This window comes from Chelonia mydas, chromosome 6 (genome assembly GCF_015237465.2).
Source record: "Chelonia mydas isolate rCheMyd1 chromosome 6, rCheMyd1.pri.v2, whole genome shotgun sequence".
NCBI lineage: Eukaryota > Metazoa > Chordata > Testudines > Cheloniidae > Chelonia > Chelonia mydas.
In genome coordinates, this window is record NC_051246.2 from 69,361,993 (window position 1) to 69,376,402 (window position 14,410).

The following is a 14,410-nucleotide window of genomic DNA, read 5'->3' on the forward strand; positions in this document are numbered from 1 at the left end:
ATGTATACTGATCTTTTAACCAATACTCTTTCTCTTTTCTCTTTAATAAAACTTTAGTTTAGATAATAAGGATTGGCTGTAAGCATGTATTTGGGTCAGATCTGAAATATTCATTAACCTGGGAGGTAATGTTTCCAATCCTTTGGGATTGGTAGAACTTTCTTATATGATGAATAAGATTTTCAGTAATCCTCCTCATAGTTGACTTGGGTGGCTGGGTGGAGGCCTGAGGCTGGGTTGCTTTAAGGGAACTATGTTGTTAGCCTCTGGGTAACCAATAAGGTATTACAGAAGCTGTTTTGTGCTGGCTTGGTAAATCTACGTATTGGAATATCCACCAGCTTTGGGGATTGTCTACCCCATTCTTTGCAGTTCACCCTAATTGAGTAACCTCAGCGTGGCTCCCTGGGACCCCCGTAACATGGTCTGAAACCATTACCTTTAGCATAGTTATTGGGAGAAAAAGCGTTGCCCAAATAGCTTGTAAAGAACATGCCTTGTGCACATTAAAAGTCTATTGTGCTGATACTAGACGTGGGATGGGGGTGGGGTCAGCTAGATTGTACCCTGTGTCTCAATTGTGCATACACAAGGTAATCCTATAGTGCAATTACTTCTTCCAGCTTCTCTTCTCTTTCATTTTATTATGTGGATTTCCCCCTCATGCACACTTACTCCTCCTCCCTCCCATGAAAAGCAAGAAGGCTGGAGTCTGGGAGTCTGCAGCTTTGTGTTTATACACTTGCTATAGAGACACTGCAGATGGTATCTGTTCAATATTACCAAGTCTTGGATGGTCTGTATTGTGAGCATAAAAATAAACTTAATAAATCCCAATAAAATAGACTGCAGGATCCCACTGGGAATGAGACGTGACAACTCAACTGGGGATCCGGCTCACATCTTTTGCACAATTTCAGCTTTATCTTGCAAGTTTTTATGTATTTCCTTTTGATGGGTGGAAGAAGTTGTTTAGACTCCTCTCCTCTTCCATCTGGTTATTTCACAGTGACCCTGGCCCTTTTAATTATTATTTCTCTTAATTTATTTTAATTGTACTGTTCAAATTTAGGGAAAAACTATTTTCTTGCTGGGGCTCTGTGTACAAGATAACCAGGATTACAGACTACAAACTAACAGAGGATAAGAAAAATCCCTAAGAGAGAGAAATGCAGCTGGAGATAGGCCAAGATTACTGGTAAGAGATGCTTCACTGAGTGAGTGCATTCATATGATTGTGGTGGTGGGGGTGTGTGTGGAAATTACTGAATAGCTCTTGAGAAACAGGCTTGTGAATTAGCTCTTAGTCTTGTTATCTGGCTGTAGACTTTACAGTGACAACAATAAGGAGCAGATTTCACAATCCTGCCCAGTGTCCTTACAGTGCTGACACAGCGGGTGTCATTGGGGTTGAATGGAAAGGATTGTCAGGACTCTGGTTTATGGAAACCTACTGCAGCAGGCTTGAAATGCTCTTCTTCCATAGTGGGTGTTGCTTTTGAAGCCAGAGCAAAAATGATAGCGTAGGGTGCAGGTTGCTAACAAAGTAAGAATGAGAAAAAGAATGTAACTTAATTTGACTTCCTAAAAGTGACTGTTTGCTAGAAACAAAGAGAAAGTGCCAGGCCATTTGCTCTATAGTGAGCTGAGTAGGGCTTTTATGGGGTGGAAAAATAAAGCCTACTTTGGGCCTATCAAATGCATTTTGACCCTAAAGAGGATGGTCTTCCAGTGTATAAAGAAGTAAAAAATTAGACTGATCATGAGCCCAATCCTGCAACGTATCAAGCATTTTCACTCCCATTAGAGAAGGGCACTCATACCCTGGCGACATCAGGCTCTCTGGGAGCTAAGTGTTGCATTTTAAAACTCAGAATTTCAATTCTCAGGAGAACACATTGAATAGAGTTTTTAAAAGACCTAAATCTCTTTGAAGTGTCATTTATTTCTGTTCAGAAGCCACTTGTGGCTCTTTAATAAGTAGTTACTCAACATGCTTTTATGTCCTCTTAAATAAAATGTGTGTGGCTCTTGGCAATGTGGCTGATATGCTCATAAAATTGGACTAACATTGTGCTAAGCTCTAATTAGAATGTTTAATTGAAACTCCTGTTGCCAGAATGTATGTACAAGCAGCAGCTGAGGACTACCTATTCATTCACAGGAATTTTGTGCTCCTTTCCCTCTATTTATTTAAAAAGCTTTAAGTTACATTATTCTTTCCCTTTAACCACTTTTCTTGAAATATCAGCATATGAATGAACACAGCAAACCCAACTCTGAGTTTATGGTTCTTAGCCACTGATACCTACACCGGTATTAGTGTTTACAGCTTTTGTGACTGGTTCTCTAGGCTCCCTTTCCCTGCCTGAAACCAAAATGATCTCTCCTGCACCAAGTCATTCAATGGCTGTCTGGTTCCAACCACTCTAGTTGTAACCACTCTCCAGCTGCAGAGAGTCAGCTGCCTGGTGAAACTCTGTAGCGGTGGATTATCTAGTCCCACTCCTAATTCTTACCTGGCTCATTCCTGTTCCCACCCAAACCCTGCTGCACAAGAAAAAGGGGATATCCCCACAGAAATGAGCTCCACACCATAGACTGAGTGCAGATCCCTTAGTGACCTCCATAAAATTTGTCCTCCTGGATAGCCACTGGTTACACTGCATCTGGAGCTTTCTATGACACAGAGGAGCAGGCAGACTTTGGTCCTGAAGGATGAGCCTCTGTGATGGACCTTGTGTTCCTGCTGTCCACCTATTATGAAGCCAGGTTTACTCCAAATCCTCATGTGAGACTAGCTCTGGAGCAGCACAAGCTCATTTGAAGATATGAGTGTGCACAAATGATGCATAGGATGCTACTGAGTGATACAACTGAATTTTTTTAGGTGAACTGGTACAGTTGCCTGAAAAGGTTTCCAAAAATACTGGGCCAAATTCATTCCAGATGAGTTTGAACCACTATATCTACACAGCATAGCAAACATTAAAAGTATAAGGCATTTAGCCATCAAGAAGATGCAGTAGGTAAAACTGAGCCTCAACTGAGGTTCACATTTTCCTCTGTCCCATAGAGAACTAGTTAACTCCCTCTTTATTTCTGTCAATTATTGACATCAGAAAGGCAAAATCTTGAAACCAGGTCATAGAAAACATCACACCACTAAAGACAAGAGCTCCCTAACAATTTCAAGCTTCCACCTCCACTATTTTTCATTATAGCCCTCATTTTGGGTCTTGGTCACATATTAAAAAGGCCTGTGTCAATCGGTTTGGGTCTTGGAGAGTTGAGAGCTATGGTGGTAGAAAATGACATGTACATTAATGTTAGAGCTGAGAAGCTCGGTTCTGATCTCAGTTATAGTGGTATCCAGAGTAACTTCAAAGTACTCATTAAAGTTACCCTAGATTTCTTCTTATTCTGCAGAAGAATCAATTACACTAGACTAATTCCAGCAGTAATTCCCACATAATAATCTAGGTGGTGAGATTTTTAAATGTCCTCCTATAGATTTATACTTAGCTGTCATCTACATTCAGTATTCACCATGCTATAAAACCATATAATGTTATACACACACACACACATTGCTTTCACCTTCATGACACACAGATTTCAAGGCAAACATCAGTCCTGCCCAGAAAGTTTAAATTATATATAAAATGGTCTAAGAATTGTGTTCAAACATTCTGGGACTAGACTATCAAAAGACGTGTGTGAAATATTATTCTTGATCTGCCACCTAGAGGCAAGGCCTCAAACATCCAGAAAATTAACAAGCTTACAGACAATAACTAAGGTTTTGTCTACACATAAAAATTGTACTGCTTTAGCTATACCAATATAGTTAAAGCAGTACAGTAACTCCTCACTTAACGTCCTCCCACTTAATGTTGTTTCAAAGTTACATCGCTGCTCAATTAGGGAACATGCTCGTTTAAAGTTGTGCAATGCTCCCTTATAACGTTATTTGGCTGCCTGCACTGTCCACTGCATGTAAGATTTTGTGGAAGAGCAGCGACTTTACAAGGGAGCACTGCAAAAGTTCCTCTTCTCCGCCTCCTGCCCCTCCCTCCCAGAGCTTCCCCCCCACCAAACAGCTGTTTGGTGGCGCCTAGGACTTTCTGCATCTCCACTCCTCCCGCTCCCTCCCAAAAAGTCCTAAGTGCGAAGTGCTGGGAGGGAGTGGGAGGAGCGGGGAAGCGCCACGTCTCCACCCCTTCCTCCTCCCTCCCAGAAAGTCCTAAGTGCCGCCAAACAGATATTTGGCAGTGCTTGGGACTTTCTGGGAGGGAGGGAAAGGAGCGAGGAAGCGCCGCGTCTCCACTCCTCCCCCTCCCTCCCAGAAAGTCCTAAGCCCTTAGGACTTTCTGGGGGCGGGGAAGGAGTGGGGATGTGGCATGCTCCAGAGAGGAGGTGGAGTGGGGGTGGGAACAGGTGGGCCTGGAGTGGAGCGGGAAGAGGTGGGCCTGAAGCATCCCCCAGCAAAGTCGGAGCCCGTTCTTCTCTGGGTAAGCTGCCACTGCTGCTGCGAAGGTGCTTCCTAGCGTCCTTGCCTGCAGTGGGCTGTGCCTGTGTGGGGTAAGCCAGGGGCACTTCCCAACCACAGTACAGTACACCACTGTACAGTATATAATGCCTTTTGTCTGCCCCCCCAAAATTTCCTTGGAACCTAACCCCCCGCATTTACATTAAATCTTATGGGAAAATTGGATTTGTTTAACGTTGTTTCACTTAAAGTTGCATTTTTCAGGAACATAACTACAACATTAAATGAGAAGTTAGTGTACAACTCTCCTGGAATAGATGCAGTTATGTCAGTATAAAGGATCTTTATACTGGTACAACTATTCCTGTTTGGGGAGGAGAATAAGCTATAACAGTATAAGGCACCTCTATATCAGTATAACACTAGCTGTTGTATTGGTATAACCACTTTGGTAAAAAATTACACCCCTAACTGAAATAATTATACTTGTACAAAACCTGTGTCTAGATATGACAGAACAGACAGGTGAGATCTTTTCTAGTGCTGTAAGCAAAGAAGACAATTGCCTACCTCTGACCCCCTCTCTTCTCTAAAGCAGCTTTATAACCCATTTGGTCTCTTATTTGTCATTTCTATTTCTAGAACGTGATTCTTGGTTTTGCTCCATTCACTGCAGCAGGTGTCTTAAGAATTCTCAAATACACTCCAGATTGCTTTGGGCTGGTCACAGTAGCAGCCAGCACAAGGCCTTTTGGGGCACATCTGAAATCACCGGTGCCTGCTTAAATGATAAACAAGGGCAGTTTCTTGAACTGGTGGGACTGGGAAGTCAGAAATATCACAGCTGAAGTAGCATGGTTTGGGACTAGCCATGATAAGTGACCATGGCATTCACAATGCTATCCTCACATAAATTTGTTGGCTGACATTTGTTTTTCAAACAACAAATATGTATCAGAAATTATGCCTTTACTGTTCACTGTGACAGAAGCTCCTTGTGGATACTAACTGGCTTCATCGTACAGTGACAGAAATGTCATCATGAGATGAATTTAAGCTGAAACTTCCCATCATTTGACTTTACACACCAAAATAAAGCACAATTTGATTTTTATATGTATATTGCTAGTACAACATATTGTAATCTGTTCTGATTAGAGATTGGATCTAGGGTTTTGATTCAGTCCTAACAACCCCGAATTATGAAGAACTTTGGATCCAGATCTGGATTTAAATTTTGCAGCTAGATCTTATCTCTGTATTGGACTAAATCATTATTCCTGCTCTGAACATCCCTGAAATTTGGGGAAGTGTGGTTCTGGATACAGACCTGGGGTGCAATCTTGGCCCCACTGAAGTCAATGGCAAAACTCCCACTGACTCCAGTGGGGCCAGGATTTCACCCCTGAATTTTTTATCTTGGGCCTATCTCCCCTGATAAGTATCCTACACAAGAGTCCTGTATACTTTTATGAACTTTAGCTGTTTATTGTGTATGTGAGTGACTTTGGTATTCACGACTGCAAGAGGCTAATAAAATTCTTTTAAGTCAGATATAGTGTAGGAAGTTTCCCTGAGCAAGTTTCCCCCACCAATGATCTACTAAATTACCTAAATCCTGAATTATAGTGACCTCATGCTATTGGAGTTATGAATCTCTCTGCCACAGAATGTTTCAGCATGCCAAATTGAGTAGCGCTTCTGTGGTGTGGAACAATGGAGCCTATATCAGGCCTGCTAATTGTATTTAGATCCAAAATTGCACTGAGCTCTTCAAAAATACCAACCTAGTGCACTTGTCCTCTGCCTCACTGAGCTCCTCAAGAAACTGTTCTCGTAATAAAAATATGCCAGAGGGATATTCTAATATTGAAATTTGTTATTGACCAGAAGGGCTTTAATGATTCAGCATAGTAACACTGAAATTTATTAAACTTGTTAGCCTTTTCCATCTGCAGTGAGTCTTGATGGCTGAAATAACAATTGAATTGGAGGATAAGAGAGTAAAGTTCCCTTAGCATAGAATTAACCTTGTGTAATTGACATTTCAGAACAGGCAGTATTCCCTAAACTTGTGTAAGTTTACAGTCATTTATATCATCATTCTGGGAGACCTGAAGTCCTTGGAGAGAACTGACAAGGATGAGTGGGGATGGGGGTACTTTAGTACATTTGGCATAAAATGCTATGCAAGTCCACAGTTTTTGGCTCTTGGAATTCCTTAAGAAGACATAGCTTGTCACCTGGTGTCTCCCATCTCCATTATAAGTAGAAGTTTTGGTCTGAATAGAAATATACTGGAACTTGGATCCTACCCAACTGAAATTCCATTCCTCGTGTAATATAACCTTGTAATGTAAGTCTGCCCACATCGGGCTCTGTTTGGATACAAAATAACTCAGCACAGCCCAAAATAACACCTGATGATACTTTGACAAACCTTTTGTAGAGCTCTTTGTAGCACATTAATAGGAAGGTGGTTCCCAGCCAGTGAATATATACTCCCTAAATACCTGAGATTGAGTCAAGTTTATGACTCATCTGCCTTAGCCTCTGTCTCTTAAATACTTTCCTCTGTTTTACATTATTGGTGGAGGTTATGGTAAGACATTACCCAAGATCAGACATGAAACCATACAAGGCACTATAAGCATAACAGTTAGAATCTCTGTGTGATGCCCAATCGACTAAAGGGACCCATAAGTAGAAATGCAGTCATTCCAGCTACATGCCAAGATGTTAGTATTCCTGGAAATCTTGTGTCTGGTGTTATATTAGGCTGATGATGTGCTTTTAATATTTTCCTGCTGAGCCTAATTCCACCTATCCATTTTAATTAGGAGATATGCAGAAACGTAGCCCTTTTCATTCTCAAGAAGGGTACTTGGTAGGTAATAATTCCTTTACACTGGACCACCATATTTTCAGATGAAAAAGGTTTGAGCAAATCTTTTTAGCTCCAAAGTTTGTGTCTTATATATATGTAAAAATCATTTGTTGGTCCAATATGAAATATCCCATTGTGTACCATCTCCAATGAGATAGGCACTGATAGCAGTAGTAAAAGAAAGTGTGTATATACTTCAACTGCAGAGCAGGGTTACTTTACAGATAAACTAGTCATAGAAAAAAAATTCCTATTACTGAGACAGATTTCATGCTTCCAGCCAAAGGTCATACACAGCTCCCAAAGTCTAACAGGATGTCAGAATTCCTGTATCATCTTCCCCCCAAGGCATATGTGAGGTTAAGCTAAGTAACAATCTGGTCTCTTGTCACGGGACAAACAGGTTGGATGGATTCTTCTCCTTGCAAAGTGATCCTGATGACTGTCCCCTTTCCATAGGATTTCACAGTTTGTTCATATATGATGACACATCACTGTGGTGAGATCCCAGTGTTGATAAGATGGCTTCTCGTGTCCAGGGCCTTGAAGAGATTTTCACAAATGACTGAAATAAAATATTGAAGTAAAATTTGAATTTAAGGCAAAGATGAAACCTTGGATAAGGGACTGAGTGGCTGCTTCTTTACACTATCACTGCAGAAGTATTTTAGATCAAATGCCCAGATACATATTTGGTATGAATTAAAGTCTGAGTTGATATAATTTGAGTTGCTCTTTTTACTGGAAAGTAATAACAATATAATAATACAAATAATAATACTTTGCCCTTCTGCAGCACTTTTTATTCGAGAATCTCAAAACACTTTCCATACATTAGATTTTAAGGTCAGAAGGTATCATTATGATCATCTAGTCTCACCTCCTGCATTGCACCAGCCATAGAATTGCACCAAGTGATTCCTACAGGAGCAGTTTGGGAGCTCGTATCTTCTTTATCAGCTATACCATATATTTTAGAAAAAACATCCAATCTTGATTTAGACACTTCAAGAATCCACCATGTCTTTAGATAAGTTGCTGCCATGGTTAGTTGCCCTCACTTTTCAAAATTTATGCCTTATTTCTACTCTGAATTTGTCTAGCTTCAGCTTCCAACCATTTGATCTCATTACACCTTTTTCTGCTAGATTAAATCTCTTTTCCAGGGAGTACTTTTAGGCTGTGATCAAGTCTCCTCTTAACCTTCTCCTGGATAAACTAAGTAGACTAAGCTTCTTAAGCCTCCCATTATATGGCATGTTTTCCAGACTTCCAGTCATTCTCGTAGCTCTTTGTTGAATGCTTCCAATCTTTTTAACATACTTTTTGACACAGCATTCCAGAATTGGACACAGTATTCCAGTATTGGTCCCACTAATTCACATGAGAGATCGAACTGAACTTGGTGGGTTTTCTCGTGTGAGTAAGGCAAGTAGGATTTGACCCAGTCAATAGCAGAACTTTAAATAGAACCCAGAAGTTCTGACTCCCACTCCCCTACCCTACCCGTTAGATATTCCCAGGGCCGTCCTTACCCATACGCAAAGTACGTAGCTGTGTAGGGCACCAGGAAATTTGGGGCACCAAATTTCCTGATGCCCTGCATGGCTGCGTGCTCCTCCAGCTCCTGCTCCGCCTCTTCCCCATGGCCTCCGCTCCAGCCTGGCCTCTTCCTGCCCCTGCTCTGCCCCAGCCCTGCCCCCACTCCACCCTGTCCCCAAATCCCCCACCCCTTCTCCGCCTCTTCCTGCCCCTGTTCCACCCCCACTCCCCTGAGGACTGCAGCAGGGCTGGGCCTGCACTCACCGATGGCAGGAAGTGCAGCAGCCCAGCCCCAGCCACATCGCTGGTGAGTGCTGAGGGGTGGTTCCCCTGTCCCCCAAGCCAGCCCGGCCTCCCCCGCGGAGGCCTGAGTCCCTCCACTTCCGCAGGGAAGCTGCGTAGGGCCCCAGAATAGCTAGGGACGGCCCTGGATATTCCTACCTCCATTCATGACAATAACATGATCTGATTGGGGATTGGTCCTGCTTTGAGCAGGGGGTTGGACTAGATGACCTCCTGAGGTCCCTTCCAACCCTGATATTCTATGATTCTATGATTTATTGTTTAGTGTCTTTCATACAAACATATCACAATATACTTCACAGCCAATTACAGTCTTTAGATCAAAGGTGGGCAAACTATGGCCTGCGGGACCCTCCTGCCCAGCCCCTGAGCTCCTGGCCTGGGAGGCTAACCCCCGGCCCCTCCCCTGCTGTTCTCCCTCCCCCGCAGCCTCAGCTCACTGTGCTGCCAGCGCAATGCTCTGGGCAGCAGGGCTGCGAGCTCTTGCTGGGCAGCGCAGCTGCAGAGCCATGGCCTGACCCGGTGCTCGGTGCTGCACAGGTGGCGTGGCTGGCTCCAGCCGGGCAGCACGGCGGCCTGTCCTGGTGCTTTGGGAGGTGCGGCTGTAGCACTGCCAGCCACCAGTGCTCCGGCAGCGTGGTAAGGGCGCAGGGAGTGGGGGGGGGGGGGGGTTGGATAGAGAGCAGGGGAGTTCGAGGTGGTGGTCAGGGGGTGGGGGTGTGGATCGGGGCAGTCAGAGGGCGGGGAACAGGGGGGTTGAATGGGGGCAGGGGTTGCGGGAGAGGCAGTCAGGAAGGAAAGGGAGGTTGGATGGGGCAGCGGGGGGCACTCAGGGGCAGGAGTTCCAGGGGCAGTCAGGGAGAAGGGGTGGTTGGATGGGGCAAGGGTCCTGGGTGGGGGGGGGGCAAGTCAGGAATGAAAAGAGGGGTTGGATGGGGTGGCAGGGAGTCCAGGGGCAGTCAGGGGACAGAGAGGGGTGGAAGGGGCAGGGGTCCTGGGGGGGCCATCAGGGGACTGGGGGAGGAGTTGGATGGGGCAGGAGTTTCGGGGGAGGCCGTCAGGGAGCGAGAAGCAAAGGAGGTCGGATGGGGACAGGGGCCGGGCCACGCCTGGCTGTTTGGGGAGGCACAGCCTCCCCTAACTGGCCCTCCATACAATTTCAGAAACCTGATGTGGCCCTCAGGCCAAAAAGTTTGCCCGCCCCTGCTTTAGATACTACTGTAAACAAACAATACAGATTTACAACTAGAACAGGTTGAATTATTAGTTGAAAAGAACTGATTCAGTACATCCCCCCCCCCCGCTTTATTTTCTTTTTTCCAAATTATCCTAGAACAAGGCATGCATTTTATAAATTTGTTCACTAACTGCGATTGTTTGATGATTATTTGGTTCTAACAAATTTTAGTCTATGGTTTATTCATGAACTATTCACTATAGGTATTCACTAATTCACACTACATTATTGATCTCCTAAGTCACATGGTATTGTTTCCATTCCTCGCTCAGCAGTATATCCAGGCTTTGTGGGAATGCCTTCTGTGGTAGTGTGGAAGGTTTCTTGGGAACAGGACAGGGAGGCACAACCAATGGATACATGACTATGCAAATTTACTGGTCTCTTCTAGTCCCATATGTAGCAGTTGCAGTAGCCATGGATTGGTTCTGCTCATCTTCAGCAGCCCAGGGGAAGGATTCTGTTCCCTTAGCCTATGTGTAGAACCCCTGTTTAAATTAGTTCTGCACAGGAAAAGCTTTGGCCCTTAGTGATATTGTTTTGGTTTGTTTCCTCTAATCATAGGAGAATAGCGCCTCAAGTTAAAGGCTGCAAGTTTTCTTCACAGTTAGTATAACTAGAAATTTAATTTTCTTCAGTGAAAATTTAGATTTTAGGGAAAGCAGTAAAATTCATGGAAAGACTCTAAAGCCACAGCATTTCTGGATTATTGTCCCTGCCCATGCGTGTACCTGGGATTAATCATGCCTCACAGGCTGATCATTTTCAACTAATCACTTTCCTCTGCAGCACTGGGCACAGGTCACTTGGTAAGATTATCTCATGTATTAATTCCCTGCCATTGCAAGGGCCTCAGGCATTGATGCACCTTGGTCCCTCCTGTTATTTGCCTGTGGCAGACAATAGTTTCATTTCCTGAGGACTTTACTACTTTGGTCTGTTTCTGGTTATTGGCTTGGTGCCTGGCCTGTGATATACAGGTGAGACTAGATGAACTAGGAGTCCCTTCTGGCCTTAAACTCCATGCCTCTGCATAAAGACATAATATTCCAGGCTGGAATTACAATAGGATTCACAAAGTGTTCACAATTCACAAGTAATGGTGTGCAAAAATGACAACAATTATATTGAAAAATGTCACAAAATAACGTTGGCCTACTACTTCTGCACACTATTTCCCTGCTGCAGCAACACACTCTTGGGGGCCAGCCAGGTTTCACCACCTCCCCCTCCCTTACCTGGGCTGGGACTGCACCCCTCAGTGCCTACGGTCACAGGCTGACCAAGGCCAGCCACACCAGCTGTTTTGTGTGGCTGCTTGAAGTTCAGATTTCAGAGCCACACAAACACACCCGGAGACGGCTGCGCTTTTCATGTGCGCCATGCAGGTTCCGGGGCGGCTGAGGAGGCGGGATGTGCTACTCAGCTTCCAGGGTGCAGCAGTGACGTCCCCGGCCGGCCAGGGGCGATCCCTGACGAAGCTGGCAGGTTTCAGAGGCGCACCCATGTTCTGTATCCGCAAAAAGAACAGGAGGACTTGTGGCACCTTAGAGACTAACGAATTGATCTGAGCATAAGCTTCCGCGAGCGGCACCTCACTTCACCCGAGTAACACACCCTGTCTCCTCGGCCGCCCCGGAATCTGCATGGTGCATAATAAGCAAAACTTCCAGGGGACGCCCCGCCTCACCCCCAGCCGGGCCAAGCGGCAAAGCCCCACATACAGCGGAGCTGGAGAAACAAGCCCCCGAACCCGCGACGCTGCGGCATTTGAAGCCGCGTTTCAACAAACCCCGGGATTCCGCTTCTCGCCGGGGGACTCGGCAATCGGAGCCCCGGGGGCGGGGCTGGAGCGGGGGCGGTGACGTTTCTGGCACGAGCGCGCGCAGAGCGACGGGAGAGGCGGTGGCAGCAGCAGCGGCAACATGGAGGCCGCCGCACGTGTCTCCGCGCTCTGGGTCTATCGCTCCGCGGCGGGCCCCGGGCTCTCGGTCTCCTTGCGGAGCAGGCGCATAAAGAAGCGGCCCAAGCAGAGCAAGAGGGGGGTGCCTGGGGATTGTCCCGCTCCAGCGGGGCCCGGGAAGGGGGAGCAGCGCGGAGCCGCCCTACCCGGCCGGGGCGCAGCAGGAGGAAAGCTGGGAAGGAGCCGGAAGTGGAAGCAGAGAGAGGGGTACTTGGCCCCCATGCAAAGCCAAACTTCGGGGCTGCAGGGAATCCCCAGACCGCAGCCTGCAGGGGTGGCACCAGTGGGAGCAGTGAGGGGAGCTAGCAGCCCGGGGCCCCAGGAGCCCATCACTGGCCCCTCTCTGCATGGCCTTCTCCAGGAGCTGGGTCAGGTCCAGCACAGCAGGCAGCGGGCAGCCAAGCTGTTTGAGTGGCTGATTGCGCCCATCTCCCCACAGCAGTTCTTTGAGCAGAGCTGGGAAAAGAAACCTCTCCTGATCCAGAGACACAACCCAGGATACTACCAGGGGCTCTTCTCCACAGCCACCTTTGATGCAATCCTGCGGGACAATGATGTCCAGTTTGGGGTCAACTTGGATGTAACAAGCTATGTGGATGGGACAAGGGAAACCCACAATCCTGCTGGCAGGGCGCTGCCCGCTGTCGTATGGGATTTCTACAGGAATGGCTGTTCCCTGCGGATGCTGAACCCACAGGCCTTCTCCACCACAGTTTGGCACTTCCTCTCCATCCTTCAGGAACAATTTGGGAGCATGGCTGGAGCAAACACATATCTGACACCTGCGGGCACACAGGGCTTTGCTCCACACTATGATGACATTGAAGCTTTTGTGATCCAGCTTGAAGGAAAGAAGCATTGGCGGGTTTATGGTCCTAGAAATGATACAGAGGTGTTGCCCCAGTTCTCGAGCTGTAACTTTGCTCAGGAGGTGATTGGAGAGCCCATTCTGGAGACAATACTCGAAGCTGGGGACCTGCTTTATTTCCCCCGTGGATTTATCCATCAGGGGGACTGTCTTCCTGATGCACACTCACTCCACATAACTGTTTCTTCATACCAGAGGAACTCCTGGGGAGATCTGCTGGAGAAACTCCTCCCAGCGGCCTTGCAGATGGCCATAGAGGAGGATGTGGAGTACAGGCAAGGGCTCCCTATAGATTACTTAGAATATATGGGGGTCCTGAACTCAGATGTGGTTGATTCTCGCCGAGGTGCTTTTATAGAGAGAGTACAGAATTTGATAAAGAAACTGGTGGACTATGCACCAATTGATGCTGCGGTGGATCAGAAAGCTAAGTTGTTTCTTCACGACTGCCTCCCTCCCATGCTAACTGAACATGAAAGGGCACTGAGTATACATGGTGTTCCAGCCAGGTGGGAAGATGGAGATGTTCGTGATGCTGATATACCAATAAAGAAAGGGACTCAGGTACGGCTGCTCCGTCAGGGCATCATTAGGTTGTGTAATGAAGGAAATGGTGTGCTGCTGTATTACACAACAGAAAACTCAAGAGTGTACCACAAGGAGGAGCCCAAGTACTTGGAGATAGATCCTGAGTTTACAGATGGTATTGAATTTCTGCTTTCTTCGTATCCAAAGTATGTCTGCGTGGAGACCCTTCCATGTGACGCCTTGGATGATAAGATCTCCTTAGCTACCTTCTTGTTTGAAAAGGGCCTGCTGATTACCAAGAAACCTCTGGTGCCTATATAATTGTTAAAATATGATCAAAATAAATATATTGATTGTTTAGAAAAATTCTGTTGTTTGCTACCTTACACTTACTGGTAAATTTGAATCAGGGGTCCAGATCTGAGAATCCATCCTGGTGGAACAGCTTTGACCTGGGTAGACAGATTAAACACTTTCTAAAGGATACGTACACAAGAAGTAGGTATATAGCCTGTCCACAATAGCATAGAATTAAACTTTGTTTTCCCAGCCATATTAGTGCATCTGCAATACCCTCTGTAAGTTAGTTT

At 45.9% G+C, this 14,410-nt stretch overlaps 2 protein-coding genes across 2 annotated transcripts in view; one reads left to right on the forward strand and one right to left on the reverse strand.

The window, feature by feature from the left end:
- The first annotated feature begins 991 nt into the window (after nt 1-991).
- On the forward strand, nt 992-14,186 carry RIOX1 (ribosomal oxygenase 1). Its single transcript, XM_007055786.4, has 2 exons — nt 992-997; nt 12,364-14,186. Exon 2 carries the CDS (start codon nt 12,387-12,389, stop codon nt 14,139-14,141), a length of 1,755 nt encoding a protein of 584 aa, XP_007055848.2. The 5' UTR covers nt 992-997; nt 12,364-12,386; the 3' UTR covers nt 14,142-14,186.
- Nucleotides 6,389-14,410, reverse strand: part of HEATR4 (HEAT repeat containing 4) — a 63,955-nt gene continuing 55,933 nt past the window's right edge. Inside the window, exons 16-17 of the mRNA XM_043548680.1 lie at nt 14,214-14,272; nt 6,389-7,944 (exon numbers count right to left, since the gene is read on the reverse strand). Of these exons, the coding sequence (XP_043404615.1) occupies nt 7,843-7,944; nt 14,214-14,272 (161 nt within the window). The 3' untranslated portion in view covers nt 6,389-7,842. The remainder of the gene's footprint in view (nt 7,945-14,213; nt 14,273-14,410) is intronic.

Excerpts from the sequence above, each read along its gene's own strand:
- RIOX1 (XM_007055786.4), top strand. The coding sequence starts at position 12,387 with ATGGAGGCCGCCGCACGTGTCTCCGCGCTCTGGGTCTATCGCTCCGCG.